The sequence below is a fragment of the Staurois parvus genome, unplaced genomic scaffold, assembly GCF_062004578.1.
Source record: "Staurois parvus isolate SC_StPar_1 unplaced genomic scaffold, SC_StPar_1.0 ptg000300l, whole genome shotgun sequence".
NCBI lineage: Eukaryota > Metazoa > Chordata > Amphibia > Anura > Ranidae > Staurois > Staurois parvus.
Window position 1 is genome coordinate 645,828 of NW_028318096.1, and position 26,097 is coordinate 671,924.

At 44.5% G+C, this 26,097-nt stretch overlaps 1 protein-coding gene across 1 annotated transcript in view; it reads right to left on the bottom strand.

Annotated features, from left to right (window-relative positions):
• Positions 1-26,097, bottom strand: part of DDR2 (discoidin domain receptor tyrosine kinase 2) — a 171,389-nt gene that overhangs the window by 16,927 nt on the left and 128,365 nt on the right. The window contains exons 11-15 of the mRNA XM_089683073.1: positions 25,718-25,916; positions 13,572-13,792; positions 11,691-11,818; positions 2,262-2,453; positions 1,771-2,005 (exon numbers count right to left, since the gene is read on the bottom strand). Of these exons, the coding sequence (XP_089539199.1) occupies positions 1,771-2,005; positions 2,262-2,453; positions 11,691-11,818; positions 13,572-13,792; positions 25,718-25,916 (975 nt within the window). The remainder of the gene's footprint in view (positions 1-1,770; positions 2,006-2,261; positions 2,454-11,690; positions 11,819-13,571; positions 13,793-25,717; positions 25,917-26,097) is intronic.

Genomic DNA, 26,097 nt, shown 5'->3' on the forward strand with positions numbered 1-26,097 from the left:
TACATTATAAGAAGTGCTAAAGAAAGTTCTTTGTAATTAAGCGTTACTATCTTTACTATCTATTTAGGGCTGTGTAGCTAAAAATGAAAAGGAAGAGAACACAAAAAAACAATACTATTAATTATTTTATGAACATATGCTTGCTTTAGATTATTATGTGATTTAGATGAACTATAGTAGAAATCTACTTGACTATTACAAGCCAGTGCCTCTCAACAGTAAAAATTTATTTTATGGTGGAATATTAATGAACACTTCCTTGATCCTAAATTAGAGTTCACTGTGCCTGGAAATACGAACTTCTGGAATTATTAATATGCATTATCACTCTGCCCGGACATACCTTAAATGCTTCATGTTGTATTATTGGTTAGTGTTCGACTCGATGTTCAACTTACGTTTGACTTGATTATCGTTAGTTTGTGTTTTCGGCGAACACACGAATGGTAAGGGCATTTGGCGGGCTGTTTGCCTACAAAGCGCCGCACAATGCACTGTGCTCTCACAGTGCATTGTGAGAGCCATGATTGGCCAGAGCAATACAACTGACCACAGGTCAGGTGCAATGCTTTGGCCAATCACAGCACAATGCACTGTGGGAGCCAGGATTGGCCAAATCACAGTGACTTTGGCCAATCATGGCTCACAGTTAAGTCCATGCCCTACACTATATAAGGCTGCTTTTACTGCAGCCTTATGCAGTGTGTTGCTGGACACTACCGAAGACAGAGGGGAGAATACTCTTGTTTTTTGTTCAAATAAAGGAATTTTTAAAAAGTCTGGCATCTTTATTTTTTCTAAATTTAACCCTTTAGTGAATGGGTAGGCGTACAAGTACCCATTACTCATTCACAAGGGGGGGCAGCATCAAGGTGTCCCCTTATTTAAAGGGGTACCCTGATGCTAATGTCCCCCCCTGCCCACAGAGCCCCACCATAACCGGGCCAGAGTTGTGGGGAAGAGGCCCTTGACCCCAAGCTTTTCCCCCCATTTTTGGGGGGTGGGGTTCCCCTTAAAAGTGCTAAAGGGCCTGGTATGGCTTTTAGGGGGAACCCCGTGCACTTTCCCTTTTCATTTTTGGGAGGTGGTGTTCCCCTTAAAAGTCCTACCAGGCCTAAAGAGCCTGGTATGACTTTTATGAGGCACCCCACGCTTTTTTTGTTTTATGTTTTTACTGTGGGGTCCCTCCTAACCTTCCTACCAGAACTAAAGGGTCTAGTATGGATTCAGGTGGGACCCCATGCTGTTTTTTTTTTTTTTTTATTATGAAAATGGCATTTTTAAAAAATATAACAGTTCCCTGCAGCATATTCTATACATTGTACAGAGGTGCAACTTTGCAGGTAGTTTAAGGGGACCCCCACAAGCATGATATTTAAAGGAATTTTTCTTTTTTTCTTTAGTTTAAGCAATGAAAAATGACTTCCCCTTTAAAAACTGTACTTTCTGAAATTTTTTTTCACTGATTCATGTGCCTCAGGGCAGTACCTGAGCCCTCATACCCCCTTTATGGCCAATAACTTGCATATAAGCCTTCAAAATGGGCACTTTTGAATTTACAAGTTCGAGTCCCATAGACATGCATTGAGTTCGAAGTTCACAGTCGAATGTTCATTCGGTTCAAACATTCAACCACGAACCGAACATGTGGGTGTTTGGCCCATCACTATTATTGGTGTATCATTGATGAGCATTATACTGTATTAGTACATGGTGACAATTGTGTCTTGCTCACTGAATTATAAAATGGAAACTGCTGCATTCACTCACCATTAAGATGCTTTCCCAAGACATCCATCGTATGGGGAGGACAGCCCTCCCCTGGATTCTATAATAATCACCACTGTACAAGTTCCGACTCATTCCAAAATCAGCAATTTTGATTGTATAATTCCTACCAACAAGGCAATTCCTTGTTGCAAGGTCTCGATGTACAAAGTTAAGGGAAGAAAGGTATTTCATGCCAGAAGCAATCTGTGCAGCCATGTACCTGAGGTCTGAGTAGCTGGAAAACATGTATTTTGTCAATCAGTCAAAGATTTGGTTGCTTTCATAGAAGAGGTGCAACATTACTTTGGATAGAAAAGTTTAAACATTCCCAAACAGAGTACCTGACCATGTAGGACATGACTTAAATAATAATGCTACACGTTAATGCACTTAGAAAACATATAGTGTAATACAATTCACCAGCCACCAGATCATACCCAGAGCTAGAAAAAAAAGTTTTGTAAGCATATAAACAATCATAACATTCTTACTTGATGCTCAGCCTGGCACTTGACTGTTCTCTATCTGCTGGCTGACGAGAAAGGAACTGGTTTAAATCTCCATTTTCCATGTATTCTGTAATCATGCATAGTGGGTCTTCGGTAATACATACAGCCAGTAGTCGAATTATATTGGGATCCTTTAATCTAGACATTATTTTTATCTCCTTGAGAAAATCATTTCTGTTAAAGTGAAAAGAGCAAGTTAGATTGTAATGCAGAGCCATATTAGAATTATGGCAAGTCTTTTTGAGAGTTAAAGAGGAGTTCCGGCCATTTTTGTGTTTATTAAAAGTCAGCAGCTACAAAAACTCAACTGTGGGCACCAGGCTGTAACAGCTTGTGGCTTCATAGCCTGGTGCCAACTGAGCATATTCGCTTCCTAATTGGTCTGGCAGTCTTCTGGGACCTGTGAAAGTTCCCAGGAGACTCCAGAAAGGAGGAAGGGGCTGAACTTCTGGCTCACTTCGCCGTGGCGCACTTCAACTCAAAAACAGGTATCTACTCCCCTCCCAAAGAAGGTGCCAAATATGGCAGTGGAGGAGGGGGAGGAGGCAAATAAGCGGAGCTTCCACTTTTGAGTGGAACTCCGCTTTAAATATAGCATAAAGTGTATTTATGTTCAGCTGTTCTCTACATAAGAATTTAATGAGAATTCAACAAAGCATAGTTACTGAACAGTTTGGCATTAGCAAGACCTGTAACAAGTGGAGTAGTAATGTGAGGGCTGTTGAGACTACTACCAACCTGTCAATGTTTGGAAACTTACCCCAACTCCATTACTCAGCCATTCTGAAACTGTTTACTTTTAAGTCCTTATACAGCCAGTACACTCTCCAGCATGTTATCCTATGTGTTCATCCACACATAGGCTTTAATCAGCGTTTTTTGGCAGGGACGTTTTTTGGCTGGAAAAAACCCCCCAGAACTAGTGGGTTTTGTAACAGCGTATACCCAGAGATGGACGCGGTTCAACCATTTTGGCTTCAACCTTCATCTTGGCAAAGGGGTTAACCATCCTGACAAACATATTTCCCCCTCATTGTCCCCCTCATTGTTCAGCCACAGTGACATCTGGTTGTGGGTCACTGGCAGGCTAAAGCCAGCAGGGAGCGCAGAGCTATAAAACATCTCTCTGAGACTGGGTCTAGCAGTCCAAAGAACCTGTGCAATTTAACACCTCATATAAGATAAGGCAAGCTTTCCCTGGAGTTCAAAGAACATTCCCAGGAAACACGACCTGATAACCTCTGTTAAAATCCATTTTTTCCTTATGTCTCATATCTTGAAATATGAGAGACTTACATAAAAACCGGACAAATCGTCAGATTGGCCACGAGAAGGCGAACAGTTTGGTAGGCCACTCGCCTTATCTCAAATACATAGGAAAGCCGAAAAATAGATCTTGTGAACCGTTCAGCGTATAATTTCATAATTCATATCTAATCAATCCTCAGACGTATCTGCCTAATAATCTACCTGCGGGTTGAATGTCACTGGTGCAGATGGAAAGTTATGGGCCAAAATATGAGTTGCGGGAGATTTTGGCTCTAGTTGAGGTATCCGCCCATACCTACACGACCTAAACGGGGTATTGGTCCTTGACTTCAGAGACACCCCCTGCCAGGGAACTACAAAGTAGGCTGTCAGGCATAAGAGAGTGAAGTTGAAGACGTCTCCCATTTTAACATCAGTACCACCTGGGGAGACCCGTGCCCTTTTCCCTCTGAAACTTGGATCTGCTAACCCAGGACTTTGGCAAGTACCTTAACCCTTTCACCTCTCTCTGATATCTCTTTGCTGTGCTGCTAGTCTCTGTATATTTATATATATATATATCTTAGTTACATCTTTTTCTGTAAATATTTTTATTGCACCCGTTTGACCTTTTAGTAATAAATCTTTCCTTCTGAAAGTGTTGAACTGTTTCTATAGCGCTTTATTGCAATTTACGAATTCCTGCCTCTAAAGAGAACGCTACTTTATTTGTTTAACCCTCTGCATAATCAGCCTTCGGTGACCCTATTATGCAGATGATTATCTCAACCATTATAGAGTTTTAGCTGATATTGCCGAGTTTCCTCTTTCTCTGTACAAAAAGGAGGTGGTGGCAGTGTGAAGGGTTATTTGTGTAATTAACCTGACCCAGTAACAATCGATTCAGGCTGCCGGTACATCGATTGTGGTCCAATTAGCTGGAAAATCATTGTGCAGGGTGCAGCTGGGTGTGGCATTGATACGCACGTGACATCGCGGTTTTAGATCGGCTAGTCCTTCGGTCACGAGTTTGGTGAGAAGGTCTGGGGTCTGACGCCACGATCGTGACAGGGTTCTAGAGGAGTTTTTTCGCTGTATAAATGCTCTAATGCAGAAAAACGTGGTAAAACGTGGCAAACCAGCATTTTTAGAAGTTTTTTTGTGTAAAAAACATGGCAGAAAAACATGGCTAAACACTAATCCAAAAACGCAGAAAAATTAGCGTTTTTAACTTGACTTTACACAGCTAACGTTACCAGCATTATTAAAACGCTCCGTGTGCATGGAGCCTAAAAGATAGCATAACTCTCTCTCTTCCTGAGTTAACCCCTTCCCCTCCATCTTTTTTGTCCCTTTTAAAAGTTCTTAACGCCCAGGAGGGTGGGAAGGATTGCTGGCTGGCTTCCGATGTCTGAATATTTGTCTTTGTGCTGAGTGTGCGCAGGGGACACACTTCCTACACATAAACATTGCCAGCCACGCATTGCATATGTGTGCTGTGGGCTTTAAAGCCCAGCTTTTTGCTGTTGCACATATAAGTTACTGCTGCATAAAGGGGTTAAAGATAGAATCTCTAGGTTTCAACCTCAAGCTGGCATTCATTTTGTTGAGAAACTATTAGAGGGACTCTGCAATTTTTGCTGGAGCGTCTCTAATCTAAATTTCCCAGGTTGCTCCCAGCCTGAGCTTTGTTATTGATACCTGGGTTTGTTAACCACTTGCTCTCCTGAGGATTTACCCCCCTTCCTGACCAGACCATTTTTTGTGTTACGGCGCTGTGTTACTTTAACTGACAATTGCGCGGTCATGCAACGCTGCACCCAAATGAAATTTACGTCCTTTTTTTCCACGAATTGAGCTTTCTTTCGGTGGTATTTGATTGCCTGTGCTTTTTACATTTTTGGTGCTATAAAAAAAAGACCGACAATTTTGAGAAAAAAACAATATTTTTGAGTTTTTGCTATTAAACATGTCCAGTAAAAAAATCAAAAAATCAAATTTCATCATAAATTTAGGCCAAAATTTATTCTGCTACATGTAATTGGTTTACGTCAAAGTTACAGCGTTTACAAATGGTGGTATAGATACTGAATTTTTTTTTTTTACTAACACTGACACTGGGGGGGAACTGACTTGGTGTCACTGACATCCCCAGTGACACCAATACTGAAAAAAAAAAAAAGCACTGACACTGTACTAATGGCACTGGGCAGGAAGAGGTTAACATGAGGGCCGATCAAAGAGTTAACTGCGTTTTACTGGGGGGTAGTGTGTTGGTGCTTCACCGTAAGCACACTGCTCTGGATGACTGTGCTGTGCATGTACCCCATACTCATTCACGTGGGGGGGCGGGATCTGTGGGCCCACTTGCTAAAGGGGGATTCCAGATTCCGATAAGCCCCCTGCCTGCAGACCCCCATAACCACAGCCCAGGGTTGCGGGGAAGAGGCCCTTGTCCCCATCAACATGGGGACAAGGTGCTTTGGGGGGGAGCTCCCCCTACTCCAAAGCACCCCCCCATGTTGAGGGCATGTGGCCTGGTATGGTTCAGGAGGGGGGGGGGGCGCTTGCACTCGCATGCTCCCCCCCTTTCCTGACTTGCCGGGCTGCATGCTCAGATAAGGGTCTGGTATGGATTTTGGGGGGAACCCCACGCAATTTTTTTTTTTATTTTAACGTAGGGCTTTCCCTCAAAATCCATACCAGACCCGAAGGGTTTAGTATGGATAGGAGGGGGGGACCCCACGCCATTTTTGTATTATTTTTTAATTGCCAGCAATTCTTTCTTTTACATTCAGCTGTCAGTGGGGAATCCCACTGACAGCTAAAACATTAATGCATGCTTTTCACTGCTAAAATACCGAATGACTTGATGAAATAACTCATGCTGTATTTTTGTAGCCTTTTTAGTGAATTTACTATTTTTCAGTGCATTCTGGGCATTTGGGAGGGTCTCCTGCAGTTATCTTTTAAAAATGCTTCTAAATGCAAAAGTGCATAAACGCGGCTAAACACATTATGCAAACGCGGCTAAACTGACGTTTTTTAACCTACGTTTTCCAGCAGTCAGTTTCCATCATTCAAAAGAGTTTTCCAAATGCCCTGTGTACATGAGCCCTACACTTATATTGGTTTGTCAAAAATAACTATTGTTTGTATTGCTATTACAATGCTGATGTTATAAAATAAAAGTGTATGCTGTGAGCACAGACTTCTTAACCACATCCCCGCTGCCCTATAACAGATATATTGCTACAGGGCAGCAGGGGTGCACAAAATCACGTATATATACATGATTTTGCATTTCCGGGTAGGGGCACACGCCCTACCTGCACTGCCATGGTATGGTTCAGGGGGGAATTCACATGGGTTTTTTTTTTTAAATGCTAAGCGGTAACCTACTGCATACTCGGATGCGGTAGGATACCGCTTAGTGAATTGTGCCCTGTATATGGACCAATCAAAAAATGCTTCTAAATGCAAACGCTTATAAATGTGGATAGCCACATTTACATGCGTTTACAAGCGTTTGGCGTTTGAAGCGCTGATAAAATCTACTCCTGAACACAAGTTTGGTGAGTTAAAAAAAACGACTGTAAACTCAACTGCCTGTAAACGACATAGTGTACATGGACACATAGGAAAACATTAGGGAGAGTTCAGGGGCTGCTGAAAAAAATGCAGAAAAGCTCCTGAATGTGCGTTTATCAGCTGCAGTGTACATGAACCCTTACTTGAAAAATCTCCTTTCATGTTGTGAGCTCTGCCTGTCTGTTGGCCATCCCTTTCCACTACTTCCTGGACTCTCTGTATGTTTTACATATTTTCCTCTTCTGTTTACTTTAACATTTTAAGGACTTAATATTCCACAGTATCTTGTGCCTACAAGCAATGATTCCTGCAATGACTCCGCCTCCTGAAACTCCTCCTCCCAGCTCCTCTGTAGTTCAGAAGGCTGGCTCTGTGAATTCTGTGATAGAACAGTGCCTACCCACAGGGAATAGCGGATATGGGCCACAGAACTCAAGAAATATTGATCAATAGGAGGAGTATGCTAGAAATAATTGTGAACCATGTGGAAATGAATATATCATTTTATGTATTGACCATAGATACACTTTAAACTAGTTCTACCTCAAAATGTTTTTTTTTTTACCTTTAATGCATTCACTGTATTAAGGTGAAAAATGCTCCATTACCTGTTCTACCCCATCCCTAACCACTTACCTGACTCCTCTCACTGCTTCAGAACTCTCCAGACTGCAGTGCTGCTCCACTTCCCGGTCTCACTAGGAGCCATAGACTCTTGCTGCTGTCAGTTAAAGCGGGGGTGTGGCTCACAAGTGAAGTTGTGTCTATTGACTCACACAGCCCAGCTTAGGAGCACGAACCTGGCTTGCTAAAGAAGCACCAGGGCAGGGAGAAGTGTAGGTAATATCTATGCACAGTGCAGGTAAGCATAGCATCGTTTTTTATTTTAAGATATAGAAAAAAATCCTTTCATTTTAAAGTTCTGCTTGTCTACATTTATTAATTTTTCTGCCACAACCATGTGTCTTTCAATGGTGGCAACAGGGGGCAGGGGGGTTGTACACACAGTGTGTACATTCTACAAGCTGACTGTCAGCTTTGTAATGAAAGTGGTCTGGCAGCTGTACAGCCATATGATCGCTATCTGTGACCCCCTGTAGAATTTTCTGAGACACATATAATACTTCTTTAGTGTCTATAGGCGATTTTGCGAATAATTAAAGAGCCGTGCGATTTTATTTTATCACACAATGGCCTAAAATAACAATGTAAAGCGTATCATGAACAGTTCCGTGTAGGTAAAACAGAAATATCAAAACAGAGGTTATAAAGATGTGTCATCCTTATTTTCATGGCCGATTGTCCTTCATGTGCTCTTCCATGTGGGGCTTCTTCTTCTGAGCTTTTAGCAAGAAGACGGAAGTGACGAGTTCTTGTTTTAAAGAATGCACCTGTTCTAGTCTGTCAGTTCATAGCATCTTAATGCCAAGCTTGTGTGAGTATGAGTGTATGTGTGTGTGAGTGTCTGAGGCGCTTTTTTCGGATGCCTTTTTATGATGCTTGAATGCGTCATAATTCGTGATCCTAGAACCTTGTATGGCAAACAATACTGCTTAGCAGAGCAATTTCATTGACGGGAGGGGACACTACATATATGGTCTTTTGATTGACAGGCCCATATGTAATGACCCCATAAGCTAGTGATGTTGCATCAGCCTGCTCATGTTTAAATGATAATATAAACTAAGAATGTATCTTTACAACATAATATCTCAATAATGTTGTATTACCAACTTATAAAACATAAACTAAATACACACAGATACTATTAGAATATATTATTGCATACTAATTCTATTTTGGATCACTCCTGACTGCCCATGACATTCTACACTAGAGCACTTTAACCAGCTATGCCCTTCTATAGAATACTTAGCTTTCAGCTGATTAGCTTAACTAACTCCTGTCTAAGCTATAACTGAAGAAATTAACACTATCACTGGTTCAAGGCCATTCACACATATCAATATTAATTATGATTAATCATAAAAACCAAATATTTTGCAAGCTTGCCATCAATATAATATAAGTGCCAAATTATGAATTTGGAATTAATGTTTATCACCCCCGGAGTATGCCCCCTGGTGCAACTGCCCCCTGCCACCCTTCCTTCATCACTCTATCCAAAACTACGAAAAAAGTTTTGCCTTTACAGTAGTTGTACTTTTAAAAGATGCTAGACCATGCAGAGCAAATTTTTCTAGTATTTGTTTAGACAAATAAATGAAGTTGTAGAATCCAGTATTTCTGGGCCCACTCTATTCTGACCCCTAGATTTGTTACAGTTTTCAATGACAACTTTTTTCTTTCCATACTTTCCTTCTCCTTATCATATTTGACTGTATAATCAAACAGGGTATGGTGAGAAGGGATTAAAGCAACCAAAAAGCCCTCCAACCCATCAGTGCATAGCACAGTAAATCCTTTTTTTAACAGAATGAATTCACATGCCTTATTCCATTGCCTATACTGAAAATAAGATATATCTGTATGCTTTGGTAAAAAAAAAATGGTGCTATAATATCACACTGAATTCGTGCTATACACCAGCTGTTCTGGGTGTGCATCTGGTTGATGGGGCATAATTCATTGATTTTCATGTCTGTGTCCACTGTGCTGAAATTAGAGTAATCCTCTGATTTTTGGAAAATATGATTAAATGAGATGTGAATAACTTCCATTCTAAGAAGGCTTTGGTGTTCTAAGTATATTTCCAAACATTAGGGTTTCTTTTTATTCTTCCTCAAATAAAACTTTCTTAGCCATGGTCTGTCTCTACCAGTACCAGTACTGATTATTACTAAAGCAGTGTCAGTAGGGAAATGTGAAAAACTGAGATGAAAATACAATTTTAGCCAAAGACTGCTTACTGTAAATGAAAGCTTGGTGGTACCCTGGCTCAAAAATCAATCTCAGATTTATGATGAAGTCAACAAGCCAATTGCATTGGATGAATCAGTCTGCTTTTTGTTTGTTACAAATGTTTGTTTTTCTGCAGCTGAAAGTCAGGTGCTGCTGGTTCAACCTTTCCAAACTGCGCCAATTGCTTTATTGTAGGACAAAGTAACATTGAAATGTCATTTTACCATACCAAATTAATTTATCTTTTTATAAAAGTCAGTAATCTCCTCACCAATGGTACCTGTATAGTCCCACATGTGATGTCATCAAACGGAGCTGCGTAGGACATAGAAAGCAGAAAAACCAAGCAGAGGGCACAACCACCATCTAAGTGTAGAATATATTAAAAATGGCAGGTTTAAAATAATATATGCACTCACATGTGGCTCAAAATAGAAGGCATATTATCACCCCACAGAAGATTTCATGATTAATCACCACAGGGAAGTGGCCAGGCAATGCAGAATAATGCAAGGAAGTGGCTGTGGGTGTGTAGTGACAGGCAGAACCAGCGTGGAGTGTACAGTAATACAGGAAGGAAGGCAGCAGTTGCAGAAAGGGCAGATGGCATCAGGTGTCAATGTGGGCGTGGCAATGCGTTTCAGGGCCTGAAACTCATCGCCACATCCACCACATGTCATCTGTTTATCCTAAACTAAATCCATCCAGTGGTGATTTATCATGCAATATTCTGAGGGCTGATGATATGCCTGTGTCAGGGCTCTGTCCTTGGCAGAGGTGTTAGGAGATCTGTCACCCCTGCCAGTAACTTGCATGGCCGCAGAAGTTCACATCGGCCCAAATTTGGTGTCAAACGGCATTTATAAGGAAGCCCTGCACTACTCTGAGGTGCTGGTTGATCCATGGCTCCCTAGTACCTTCGTTCCCTTGCTATTCTGACTTGTGATTTCCTGTTAACGACTCAGCTTGCTCCTGGACCTGTCTGCTCTGTTTAACCCCGACCTAACCCCGGCTTGTCTAACGGATCTTCTCTCCTGCTCCCTGTGTATGACCTCGGCTATCCCTTTTGACTACATCTGCTCCGATCCCCACCTGGCACCCGACCTTGGCTAGAACTAGTTATCCTGTGATCCTCTGTTCTTTTGAAGACTTGCATACCTCGCACAGGCGCTCCCTGCCTGCAGACCCCATCTCAGCGCATCAGCCGTGCTCCTGGGTGGACCACCAAACAAGCACTCCCATAGGCGACCTGTGCTACTCTGGGCCTGACTCCTGCTGTCCCACCTTCAGGGGAGTCTGGAACTTAGCCTCAAGCGAAGCCCTCTCTCCATTGGCCTCTGTCACCAGGTACGTGATAGCCTGCTACTTTGAGCCACGTGTGAGTACATATGTTATTTTAAACCTGACATTTTAAATAAATGTTACACTTAGATGGTCTCTCCCTCTTCTTGGTTTTTAGTACTAAAGTCTGGAGGATCTACCCAAACTCTGTATATGTGGAGCTGCAGTCATCCTATGACATTCTGTGACTGTTGATTTATATTGGACTACTTAAGGGTCAGTTCCCACTACATGCTCAATCTTTGCACCACAGGCATTGTTTATTCCTTGATGTTAATAGTCAATGTAATACATAAGAAAATATTCAGAAATAAACAATGGATTGTCTTCTAGTTACATTATATGTAGTATTTCAAATTAAGTACAAACCTGGCATTCTTATTGGCATCCGCTCTGAGCATTTTTACAGCCACAAGAGTCGGTTGCCCAACGCTTTTGTCCAGAATCAAGTCCTTGTCAAGAAAGTCTTCCACGCCCTGAGCTTCACAAAGATGAACCTATGAATAAACATCTCAAGGTTATAATATGTCAAATTTAAGCTACACAACATTTGTGTATTGAGCTGGTTACTCCACAAAGAAAGAAGCTAATATCTAATTGTAGCAGGCAATGTTATTATGTAGTTCAGAGACACTTACAGGTGGGACTATGACTGAGCATTTTTCCCCCTCATTCCCAATACTGGAATGGCTACATCACTTCCTGTTAGCAGAGTAGAGCCAATTCTTCTGGGCAGGATCTTGGGGCTTGTAGTCCTACAGCAAATGCATACTGTATTGCTGACTGAACTACACATACCAGATAGCTGGCGAACAAAAACGATTCTGGGATAGGAGATATATTCAACTACAAGTGGCAGGCTCTCTCTCTTGGCGTTGGATTCGGAGCTGGACGCAGGGGGACTGCCATTCTCCCTGAGAGAGAGACTGCGGGTTTGTGGCCACTGTACCTTCCGCGGATCTGCATTGCTAGGACACTGATCATCACACCGGGATCTAAATGGTTCTTCTCTGCACTGGGTGGTTACTCTACACATTTCTGCAGACATTCAAGAACCTGTGCATAAACTCTTTGTACCTAGGAGGTTGTGCTAGCAACAGGATTGGTGACGGGGAAGATGCCCAACCTCTTTCTGTCATCCCTCCATAGACACTGCATGCAGACATCTTTACACCTCAGTTACCAGGAGACCTTTGCTTCGAACAGTACAAACCTTATCTGTTTAACTTCATTGACTTACCAATACTCAATAATATTTACGGGCTTAACCATTGCTAGCAGAAGAATACCACCATACTAGGAACTGTCAGCATCACAGCACTCAAGGTGCAGTTTCTACTTAAAGGGAGCGTTCTCTTTCATGGCTGCAGTTGAAAAAGTATCCTGTTCTCTTTGTATTGCTTCCTTTGTGTGAAATCTCTGGTGTTCTTGCCAGCCCATCTGCTGATTTTGTCAAGGCAGATAGCCAATCACAAACCTCTGGAGGGTCTTATGTTTTTGTGAAACAATATTAATGGCCCAACCTTGCTATGTTTCCAAATATTACCCATCCTATGGGAAATTAAGTGTTCTTTCAGAAAAAGAAACCAGCATAGCAGGTGGTGACAGCACCCCAAAACCTCCAAATTGTCCACAGCAAGCAAGGAAAGATTAATCATCTTTAGAACGAATCATTCCTAAATAAACAATTCAGCTCTTCCTAATACAGACAATATGATTCTGTATTACCAGGTTGAACTGAGGAGTGGATTATTGCAAGATTTGGGGTTCTCAGGTTTTTCAAGAGACTGTAAATGGATGTGTGATGCCACCATTGCCATGGGAATGAAGCCAGATGCTGGGCTGTATCATCTTTTACTTTGAGATTTCTTCTTTTGTTTTTAGCTAGTGATTTTACATGGGGAGTGGAATAGCTAATAAATAGACATACATTTTAGTGCAAGGTCCACTTTAACACCACAGTAAAGGAAATACGGATTGTAATAGTTTAAACAAGCAGTTTGAAGATACTCTATTTTTCCTATTTTGCTTACTACATATTGTATGTTTGATCGTAATTGTTGTAGTATGTGCATTATATGACATGTTAATGCTTTTTTTTATCTGTTTGGCTATAAAATATATAATGATTACCATGTGCTCCTCTTGCCATGCAGGGAGGTACTGTATATGCAATTTATATACAATAGTAACATAATTATTGAACTTAATTATTTAAGTCTGCATATACACAAGGACATACTTACTTACCTCACCAAACTGACCCTCCCCAAGTTTCTCTTTGAAGGTTAAATGTTTCCTTGGAAATTCCTCCACTGCTACTTCTTTACCAGACAAGAGGTCCATTGTGATTGCTGGGACTGAGTAGGTGTTGCCACCTGTCACCCCTTGTAAATTAACTATATCTGCCTCCGCGTAATGTGGGACTCCTTCTGCATTAGTGGGCAGTGGTAGTTTGCCAGCAGAACTTCCTGTTTGGAGAAAAAAAAAGATGTTTTTTCAAGGTAAGCCATATAAAGACGTTTAGATTTGCAGTGTAATGTTTAATTTTTTTTTTCCGTAAAGCTCATGATTACATTTATTATAAATAAAAGTACAGTATATCAATACATGTATAATATAATAACTCTTGCAGGCCAATTTGCAGCATTTCAAAGAGATAGTATTTGAAATACAGAATCTATTTTCCCTGTAATAAGTATGAGTACGGACATTTACAAATATGGGAGGCAATGCAAGAAAATATGGAAAGATATAAAAAAAATGGTCATCTAAGGGCAAATATTCAGTTTTTTTTACTCTTTGCAGAATTGGGTTGCATTGATGTATAAAACTGGAGCAAATGAATGCTGAAATGCTTCCAACAGGACCCAGTGTAAATTGGGGTTTCATTTTACTGGTTTAGGTTGGAATATTAAATAAATTAAAAGTTGCAATTGGGATTTTAGAATGGCTGTAACCTGCTATAGCAGTTGTGATTAAGGAACATTTGTAGCAAAACCCTTCCTTGTAGTCCTTCCTTGTAAGCAATGGCAGAGAGTTACAAATGGTCTTGTATTAAAGTACAAATGACCTTGTATTAAAGTATTAATTCCTAATGAACTTCATCAAGTTCTGCATTAAGTTCTCAATCAACTCAGTTTTCAGCAGAGGTGTAACTGTAGGGGTCGCAATTGCGACCCGGCCCCATGCTTCAGGGGGACCGTGCGGCTCCCCTGTAACATTTGTTTCAACAAACGCCCTCCGTTTTCTTCTTGCAGCCGCTGAAAGTCTGTTTCTCCTCCCCTCCCGTCAGCATTCAGCGGCTGCAGAAGGAAAATGGATTGCATTGGTTTCTTTTATATGTGTCTCCTGCCATCCCTTCTATCCAGGTTGCCTGTTTCCTGCTGCCCCTGGGCCCCTGTGAGATTTCAGGATGGAGAGCATAGTGGCTAAATGGTTAGCACTTCTGCCTGGCAGCACCAGCGTCGTTGGTTCAAATCCCAACCACCTGCCTGCCTGGAGTTTGCATGCTTTCCCTGTGCCTGCGTGGGTTTCCTCCAGGTACTTTGGTTTCCTCCCACACTCCAAAGACATGCTGGTAGGTTATTTAGCTCCTGTCTAAATTGGCGCTAGTATGTGTATGTATGCTTGTATATATTTGGACACAGGCACAATTTTAGTTTTTTTCAGGTATTTACCAAAACATATTCAAGCTATAGTTATATAATGGATAAGGGCTGAAAGTGCACACTCTCCGGTTTAATTTGAGGGTATGTGCATCCAAATTGGAGGAATGGTTTAGGAATTACAGCTCTTAAGAGTAGCCATCCCCCCTTTTTCAAGGGACCAAAAGTAATTGGACAATTGAATCAAAATCTGTTTTGTGGCCAGGTGTGGGCTACTCCTTTGTTATTTCTTCATCAATTAAGCAAGTAAAAGGTCTGAAGTTGATTCTAAGTGTGGTATTTGCATTTGGAATCTATTGCTGTGAACTTACAGCATGCGTTCAAAGGAGCTGGCAAGTGAAACAGGCCATTGTAAGGCTTCAAAAACAAAACAAATCCATCATAGAGATAGCAGCAACATTATGAGTGGCCAAATAAACAGTTTGGTACATTCTGAGGAAAGAAGAATGCATTGGTGAGCTCTGCAACATAAAAAAGGCATGGACGTCCACGGAAGACAACAGTGGTGGTGGATGATCGCAGGATCCTCTCTGTGGTAAAGAAAAACCCATTCACAACATCCAGACAAGTGAAGAACACTCTTCAGGAGGTGGGCGTATCATTGTCAAAGTCTACAATCAAGAGAAGACTTCATGGGAGCAAATACAGAGGGTTTACCACAAGGTGCAAACCATTCATAAGCCTGAAGAATAGAAAAGCCAGATTAGACTTTGCCAAAAAACATCTAAAAAAGCCAGACCGATGATGGAATAGCATTCTTTGGATGGATGAATCGAAGATTATTATGTACCAGAATGACGGGAAGAAAAAAGTGTGGAAAAGGCTTGGAACAGCTCATGATCCAAAGCACACAATGCCACCTGTAAAACATGGTGGAGGCAGTGTGATGGAATGAGCATGCATGGCTTCCAGTAGCACTGGATCATTGGTGTTTATTGATGATGTGACAGAAGACAGAAGCAGCCGGATGAATTCTGCAGTGTTTAGAGATATACTGTCAGCCCAGATTCAGCCAAATGCAGCAAAGTTTATGGAACGGTGCTTCACAGTACCAATGGACAATGATCCAAAACACACTGCAAAAGTAACCCAGGACCCTTTGAAGGAAAAGAAGTGGAATATTCTGCAATGGCCGAGTCATTCACCTGATCTCAACCCAATTGAGCATGCATTTCACTTGCTGAAGGCAAAGCTAAAGGCAGAAAGACCCACAAACAAAGAACAACTGAAGACAGCTGCAGTTAGAGCCTGGCAAAGCATCAGAAAGGAGGAAACCCAGTCAAAATATTAAAAATGGACATTTTATTTATGATCATATTCAATTGTCCAGTTACTTTTGGTCTCTTGAAAAAGGGGGGATGGCTACTCTTACGAGCTGTAATTCCTAGACCCTTCCTCCAATTTGGATGCACATACCCTCAAATTAAACCTGAGAGTGTGCACGTTCAGCCCATATCCATTATAGATATTTAGCTTGAATATGTTTTGGTAAATACCTGAAAAAACTAAAATTGTGTCTGTGTCCAAATATATATGGACTTAACTATATATGTAAAGTGCTGTGTAAATTGACGGTGCTATATAGGTACCTGTAATAATAATTTACCAGCCCCTTCATTTTCTGAATGGACACAGTAAGAGATCCGTATCGATTGCCCCTGTGGCCATTCAAAACTGAAGAATAGTACACTGTGTTTACTATGTTTTAGTTTGTGAATGAACAGGAAGCTCTGTACAGAACTATTCTTCTCCATTCGTTCTGTGCAGCTGAGGCTGCAGAGATGGAGATTCCTTTTTCTGTCTCAAAGGAAAAATATCAGAGGTCTGTTTAGATCCCTGATATTTCACCAAAACAAACTGTAATATTTCACCTATAAAACTGTAAAAAAAAATTAAATTGGAATAAATAAATAAAATGGTAAAAAATAAAAGAAGAAAATAAAAATAATAAGAAAAATAAAAATACTGACTGCATCCACTGCCCTACTGACCCTGTCCACTGTCCTTTTGACAAAGTCCACTCCCATACTGACATCATCCACTGCATTACTGACAAAGTCCACTGCCATACTGACACCATCCATTGCCCTACTGACCACGTCCACTGACATATTGACACTAGAGATGAGCGAATCGAACATGGCGAAGTGGAATTCGTTTCGAAGATCAGGAAAAATTCGATTCGCGCCGAATCCGAAAATTAGCAAACTTCGGATGCACGAATCGAATTTTCCCAAAAATGGCGGCGACATGTGTGGCGACGGAGCGGGGATCTCTGGGAAGGCGCGCAGACAAGGCGCGCTGACCCATAATGCATTCATTCATGACATGTGATCGCATTAGCCAATCAGCAGCCAGCCAGCCAGCACTGTGTAATGGTGGAGCTATAAATTGCGGCCATCTTAGAATTCTCCATTAGCCTCCGGTCATTCAAGAGAGACAGACCTGTCTGTATTAGGGACAGAGTTAGGGCCACAGAGACTTTAGGGCCACAGAATCGTTACTCAGGGACACAGAATCGTTACTCAGGGACACAGAATCGTTACTCAGGGACACAGAATTGTTACTCAGGGACACAGAATCGTTACTCAGGGACAGACACAGAATTGTTACTCAGGGACACAGAATTGTTACTCAGGGACACAGAATCGTTACTCAGGGACACAGAATCGTTACTCAGGGACACAGAATTGTTACTCAGGGACACAGAATTGTTACTCAGGGACACAGAATTGTTACTGAGGGACACAGAATCGTTGCTCAGGGACACAGAATTGTTACTCAGGGACACAGAATCGTTACTCAGGGACACAGAATCGTTACTCAGGGACACAGAATTGTTGCTCAGGGACACAGAATCGTTACTCAGGGACACAGAATCATTACTCAGGGACACAGAATCAGAATCGTTACTCGGGGACACAGAATCGTTACTCGGGGACACAGAATTGTTACTCAGGGACACAGAATCGTTACTCGGGGACACAGAATTGTTACTCAGGGACACAGAATCGTTACTTTCTGCTTCACAACCACTATTGAATTAAAGAGTATGTCAGACAACACGCAGAGGAGTGGCAGAGGAGGCAATGTTTCAGGAGCGAGCAGACGTGGCAGCAGAGGAAGGGGTCGAGGCAGCACTAGTCGCAGCCAGAGGCCAGTGCTCCCGGTGTCATCCAGCGGTCGTGTCTCCACCGACAACCCTGCCGTCATCGATTGGTTGACTCGGTCGTCTTCCTCTTCCCAGGTCACCTCTGACACCTACAGCCAACGGTCGGTGGGTACGTCAGACACAACCGTTAGTTGGCATGGCCCGGGAGCAAGCCCACTGAAATCACGTGTCCTCTACCTGCCCCTGTCCTTTGGTGTTCCCTCACCAAGCGAAGTATCGCATGCTGTGGGCTCAGTCCCACTGTACAGTGAGGAAGAGCTAACAGAGGGCGGTCAGGAACGGGGGGAGACATCCGCCTCTTCAGCAGCCAGGCGAAGAAGTAGTGGCGAGGAGAGTGGCTCGGTAGCCGGTCTAGAGACAGGTCTGTCTCCTGACCCACACGCAGCCGAGGGGGCTAGTAGTGACGCGGAGACCCTAATTGATGATGATGAGGCTGATCGCACTTGGCAGCCTCGTCGTCATCAGGCTATTGCTTCCGCATCATCAGGAGAAGAGGGTGCCAGCTTGGCAGCGAGCAAAACAGTCGGTGGGTTGCCCAGGAGGCAGCAGGGTCGCAGCAGTGTCAGTGGAGGCAAACGGCCACGGAGTAGAGCACCAGCTCCACTGCAGCCTACCACCACGGCCAGTAGTGGTGCCGGTGTGCACGGAGGAAGTAGCAGTCAGCCAGTGAGGAGTAGCGGGGGCAAAGTTTCCTACTCGGCGGTGTAGCAATTTTTCGTCAAGCCGCCCTAGGAAGTAAACGTAGCCGTATGTCGACTATGTGGCCAGAAAGTCAAGCGTGGCCAGGGGGCCCATGTTGGGACTACAGCGTTGCGTCAGCATATGCAGCGTCGCCATTCGGTGGCCTGGGAAAACCGTGATAAAGATACGGCGGTTCTGCCTGCCCCAGCCCCCGCTCCATCACCCGCTCCGTTACTTGCTCCGTCACCCGACGTCAATTGCCCTCTATCAGCCAGTCAAGGCTCCAACACCTCTGCTGAGGGGAGTTGTCGCTCGTTGGCATCTTCCGCTCGTTCAGATGCTCCTTCTCCTGCTACTCCTCTTCACGGATTCCGTCAGCAGTCTTTCTTGGAATCCGTTTCCAAGAGACAACAGTTTGCGAGCACGCACCCGACGGTGCAGAAGCTGAACGTCCTCCTGTCCAAGTTGCTGGTGCTGCAGTCCCTCCCTTTCCAAGTGGTGGACTCAGCACCTTTCCGAGAAATGATGGCTTGTGCCGCGCCGCGGTGGAGAGTGCCAAGCCGTCATTTCTTCGCCAAAAAGGCAGTGCCAGCCCTGCATTCACATGTAGAAGAGATGGTGGGCCAGTCTTTGAGCATGTCGGTCTCTGCCAAAGTGCACGGCAGCGCCGACGTGTGGAGCTGTAACTACGGTCAGGGACAGTACATGTCATTTACGGCCCACTGGGTGAACGTGGTGCCGGCACAGCCGCACCAGCAACTTGGACAGGTCACGCCACTTTTGCCTCCACGTTTGCACGTCCTTGGTCCAGCAAAGATGTCCGCCTCTACCACCTCTTCTTCCGCCGTGTCCTCAGCCGCCACCCCCGTGCCAAGTCCCATTACCCGACCGGCATATCACATGTGCAGGGCGCAACGGTGTCACGCTGTGCTGCACCTGGTATGCCTTGGCGAACGTAGTCACACAGGGGAGGAACTTCTGAGTGTAATGAACAGAGAAATCAACAGATGGCTGTCTCCGCGCAAACTGAAAATCGGAACCATGTTGACCGACAACGGAAAGAACATGGTGTCTGCTCTGCGTCAAGGAAGGTTGTGCCATGCGCCATGCATGGCTCACGTGTTCAATCTGGTTGTCAAGCGGTTCCTAAAATCCACCATCCCACTGCAAGACATCCTTAAAATGTCACGTAAACTTTGCATGCATTTCAGCCATTCCTACACCGCAAAGCACACCCTCCTTGAGCTGCAGCGGCAGAACGGAATTCCACAGCATCGCCTGATCTGCGCCGTTGCAACACGGTGGAATTCAACCCTACATATGTTAGACCACCTTTACGAACAGCGAAAGGCCATCACCGATTTCCTGATGTTACAAGCGGATAAAGGTACTCCCCTGTGTAACTTAGATGTCAGCCATTGGCAGCTCATGCGTGACACCTGCCGCTTGCTCAGGCCCTTTGAGGAGGTCACGCTATTCGTGAGTCGGCAGGACTATGGGATGAACGACGTCATTCCTCTGTTGCACGTCCTGGAACAAATGCTGTTAACAATGGCTGGTCAGGGTGCGGTAGACGTGGCGCACAGATCTCAACGCCACATGACCCCTGTGGGGGCAGGACAGGAAGAAGAGGAGGAGGTAGAGGAGGACATTGGTGCTCAGGAATTATTGAGTGAAATGGGTGGTTTTTCCACTCAGCGGACAGGAGTGGAGGAGCAGGAGCATCTGGTAGAGGAGGAGGAGGAGGAGACAGAGGACCCAGACACACCGTGGCAGTATGCTGTGGAGATGGAGGCAGGGAGTCCCTCGCATTCCTTGGCACAAATGGCCCATAGCATGCTCGGTTGCTTGCGTAGCGACAGCCGAATAATAACCATCAGACAGAGGGATGACTTTTGGCTGTCCACCTTGTTGGACCCTCGCTACCGTTCAAAAATGGTGGCCTTTTTCACACCTGCTGAGAGGGAGGCCAAAATAAAGTACTATAAAAACCACCTATGTAGTCAGTTGGTCTCTGCCTTTCTGCGCCAACGTCCATCCTCAGACACTGTGGGCCCTGTGCGCTCGCGTTCCGCTGCCATGGCAGCAGGGGAGGGGTGGGGTGGTAGGAGCAGTGGCAGCTCCACCAGCAGCGGCTGCCTCAGTCTGCAGTCGATGATGAGTAGCTTTCTTCACCAGCGCAGTGAGGAAACTACTAACCAGCCGCAGCAGCAGCAGCATCAGGTGGACCTGGAGCAGGACCTCAAACAACAGGCTCGGGCCTACTTGGACAGCACCCTGCCAACCGAGGTAGACAATCCCCTTGACTACTGGGCAACGAAACTTGACCTTTGGCCCCAACTAGCTGAATTTGCCCTTGAAAGGCTGTCATGCCCGGCTAGTAGCGTGGCATCGGAGCGCGTGTTTAGTGCGGCAGGAGGTATTGTAACTCCGCGGAGGACACGACTGTCCACCCAAAGTGTGGAGAGACTCACGTTTGTGAAAATGAATCAGGCGTGGATTAGTCTGGATTTCAAACCACCAGTTCCTGACACAACTGACTAAATCTGCCATGAATCATGCCCCAAACATGTTATTATTTTTAACTTAGGCCTCTGTATGGCCTTCAATTTAAGCTGCTTACGCTTCGCCACTCTGCCATGGGCCCCTGTACCGCCTCCTCTTGCTGCTGCCAGGTCCAGAGTGTGTCATGGGTCCCTGTACGGCCTCCCATTGCTGCTGACTTCATCGCCAGACTCTGCCATGTGCCACTTTCAGGTCTCCTTACACTGTTCGTGGGTTCCATTTTGTGATAGGGTGCTGTATGGCTTTCCATTGCTGCTGCCTCCACCGCCACCCTGCGCCATGTGCCTCTGTCATCTGCTCACGCTGCTGACGGCTTCCGCTTTTTAACCGAGGCCTGTGTTTGGCTTCCGAATACTGCTGCATCCACCGCCACCCTGCGCCATGTGTCTCTGTCGTCTGCTCACGCTGCTGACGGCTTCCGCTTTTTAACCTAGGCCTGTGTATGGCTTCAGAATAATGCTGCCTACACCGCCACCCTGCGCCATGTGCCTCTGTCGTCTGCTCACGCTGCTGCCAGGTCCATACTGATTCATGGCCCCCTGTACCGGCTCCTCATGAACGTGGTTCAGCGGGTTTGCATCACTTAACGGCAAATCATTGACAAACGCTGGGACGTTCAGTGTTGTGCGCATTAAGCCAGACACCAAAGGGCAGCACAGACCTGTTATTACTCGCTCAAGCATGGCTGAACAAAACCAGTCTCTACCACAAATTGGACCCAGACCTGCCCAGGGTCTCGTAAGTAGATTGCACGGAGGAGTAGAGTTCGTTATTGGAATTAACTGTGAGGGACTTTTAAACCTAGGCCTGTGTATGGCCTTCAATTGAAGCTGCTTCTGCTCCGCCATTCTGCCATTGGACTCTTGATAGTCGACGACTATTATGTGATTTAGCAGCAATGGAAGGCCATACAGCACCCTATCACAAAATGGAACCCACCAACAGTGTAAGGAGACCTGAAAGTGGCACATGGCAGAGTCTGGCGATGAAGTCAGCAGCAATGGGAGGCCGTACAGGGACCCATGACACACTCTGGACCTGGCAGCAGCAAGAGGAGGCGGTACAGGGGCCCATGGCAGAGTGGCGAAGCGTAAGCAGCTTAAATTGAAGGCCATACAGAGGCCTATGTTAAAAAGTCCCCCCAGCAGCAGCGTGGGGAGACGACTATTAGTCGTCTCCCCACGCTGCTGCTGGGGGGACTTTTTAACATAGGCCTCTGTATGGCCTTCAATTTTAGCTGCTTACGCTCCGCCACTCTGCCATGGGCCCCTGTACCGCCTCCTCATGCTGCTGCCAGGCCCGTAATCTGCCATGGGCCCCCGTACCGACTCCTCATGCTGCTGCCAGGCCCGTAATCTGTCATGGGCCCCTGTACCGCCTCCTCATGCTGCTGCCAGGTCCAGAGTGTGTCATGGGTCCCTGTACGGCCTCCCATTGCTGCTGTCTCCATCGCCACACTCTGCCATGTGCCACTTTCAGGTCTCCTCACACTGCTGGTGGGTTCCATTTTGTCATAGGGTGCTGTATGGCCTCCCATTGCTGCTGCCAGGCCCGTAATCTGCCATGGGCCCCCGTACCGACTCCTCATGCTGCTGCCAGGCCCGTAATCTGTCATGGGCCCCTGTACCGCCTCCTCATGCTGCTGCCAGGTCCAGAGTGTGTCATGGGTCCCTGTACGGCCTCCCATTGCTGCTGTCTCCATCGCCACACTCTGCCATGTGCCACTTTCAGGTCTCCTCACACTGCTGGTGGGTTCCATTTTGTCATAGGGTGCTGTATGGCCTCCCATTGCTGCTGCCTCCACCGCCACTGTGGCTCCACACTCTGGTTTTGGCCCCGTGACTGCCCAAATGAGTGAAGTGTGCGGTGATTCTAAGATCGACGGCACTCATCTTTCAGTCATACTGACTGACAGTATTATTTCTCTTCCCCAGCAGACTCCAAGGGCATTTAAATTAAAGGTACAGTGTTCTGCACTAATATAAAGGCTCTCTGAAGCCTAGAAACACCCTTTTTACACGTTAAATTCGCAGCGAATATATTCGCCCCGAATCAAATTTATTCCGCGAATTCGGCGAATCAGCCGAATCGAATTTTTGAATAATTCGCTCATCTCTAATTGACACCATTCACTACCAGGGTCACAAAGGTTGCACTTGCGACCAGGCTCTGGCATTCCGCCACCATGAGGGCCCCAAGGCAGCAGGAAGGGGACCCGCTGTAGAACATGTGAAAGGGTCCTGCTGCGGGACTGTAATAATGGGCCCTGTGATGAGAGTAATGGATCAGTGGAAAGAGTCCCAGGCCCAGAGGGAGCTGCCCTGTCCATGGGTCGAAGGGGGGGCCTTCATGGTTTCTTGCACCAGGGCCCCGAAAGGTTCTAGTTATGCCTCAGTTTTGCCTTAGTTCAGCATATAATATAACCTATTAAGAATTTTGGTACTTTGTTTCCATTGGAAGAATTCCCATCACTTCCTATCCCCATGAATTCCTGTGCAAGAAGTGAGGGAGGCACAGCAATAAAAAAAAATCTAACAGTGGTTCTAAACCTTCCTCTCTCTTTCTAATTGGCAAACAATGTGGACAGGAGCTAGGCTTTAAAGTGATACTAAAGTCTTGTTTTGTTGTTTTATTAATAACAAACATGTCATACTTAGCTGCTCTGTGCAGTGTTTTTTCACAGAGCAGCCAAGATCTTCCTCTTCTCGGGTCGCCTGCCAGTGCGCCTGGCCACCCCTCCTGTCGGATGCCCCCACAGCAAGCAGCTTGCGGGCACCCAAGCAGGCATGCTCCTGAACCATGGCTGTGTGTTTATTCCCACAAAGAGCAGTGACTTGGCCCCACCCCTTCCTTCTCCTGATTGGCTCACTGACTGTGACTGACATCAGTGACTCAAGCTGTTGCCTCAGCCAGTAAGGAGGGAGGTTCCTTGGAGAACTGAGGCTCTCCAGGACATCGCTGGGTTGGGATGGGTTCAGGTAAGTGTTAAGGGAGGGGGCTGGAGGACTGCTACACCTTCATGTATGGAATGCATGAAGGAAAAAAACCTTGAGCCGTTAAAACCACTCTAACAACAATTCACATGTAGAAACACTGCAAGTGACTCATCTCATGTGAACTGGGCAAGGTTTGCTATTAGCACAGTAGGCAAGTGCCTAGTGGTGATATTGCTATAGGGGTTCCTAGACTCAAGAAGGTCCACAATATGGTATTAAAATAATCGTTCACAAGCCAGGTATATATATATTAGACACTAGTCATAAGTCTAAAGGACTACTCCTAAATCTACTTAAAGCTTACAGGTATATCCTACACTTGGCAGTCATCACCAGCCTGTGGCACAAACAGTCTCTGTGTACCTACAGCTAAATGCAGTCTTTAGAAGCAGTTTGCTATCCATGCCAACATAGGGAGAATGAGATAGTCTCAGGCCCCAAGCTCACCATAAGGTAAAAATGATTGTTTTTAGAAATTCAAAAGCTTAGCCCCCCTGCAGGTGCACAGAGAAAAAATATGCAAAAAAAAAAATAAGAGGAAAACTGATGAGAACATCATGCAATACCAAAGAAAAAAGCTAGGTAAATGAAATCGGCGATCTTTGGTTTAGTGAGTCATTTAAGGGTCATTGAAGTTAAGTGTCCCTGACATCCTATTACTAACTGCAAAGAACTGAGAGGTGGGTGACTGTAACAAACTGCTGGTAACTTATGATTTGCTGAAATAAATAGGTGGTCAAGCATTAATGTTATTAAAGCAAGTCTGTTGTAATACTGACGTTACCAAACAAAGCAATGCCTGTAAAAGAAAAGAGTAAACTACTCACCTCTAGTGCCATCAAACACTGCTCCATTCATAAAAAAATCATTCCCTTAGGTTTCTCTGGAAATCAACATGCAGAGGAGTGCTGATCTCTTGTGCTCCTGCAATTCTCACTAGTTCCTTCTGCTGACCTCCACATAACTACTGCATCCTGTAGTGATGTGATTTGCTTATGCAGGTGTACTAATCCTCAACTCTATCCTAAACTGAAAAAGTTATGGCCTCGGAATACACTTTAAATGCTTGCTTATTCCCACTCTTAAGTTTTTCTGTCATTTTAGCATTTCAGTGAAGATTCTGCAGTTTCAGTAAGTGGGCATGAGCAATCTATAATTTCATAGAAAGAAAAATTTGGAGTAATTACAAACAGCACAAGGTTCTTTTGTAAATAATTGAGATGGTTAGCAGTGCACTACTGTCAGTTTTATTTGCCTGATATTTAGTTCATACAGCCCTACTTTCAAAGTATGCACTAAACAAGTTCTCCTTACCAGCTTCTTCCTCTACAACTGCTTGTGCTGTGAGTTCTTTATAGTCTGGGCTGAGTGGAAATATCCTGTCATATGTGGAATTAGATTCTTGTTCACTAGCTGACACAGATTCATGCCTTCGATTTGTATTGTAGGTATTGCAATCACTTGGAATTGAGAGGCTGACAGTTAGCTCTTCATCCAACATTCGTCTTGATGCCTAGGAAAAGAGAAAAAATTTACTAAAGCCAGCAGGACAAGCAACTTTCCAAGTAGTCTCATTTTTAAACTCAAAAATATAATACTACACAAAACATTACACATTAGTACTACCCCCTTAAGGGTTTCTTGGTAATTGTTTTGGGTTCCCTGTCAATCTGAACCTCTTGTTGTAAGCTCAA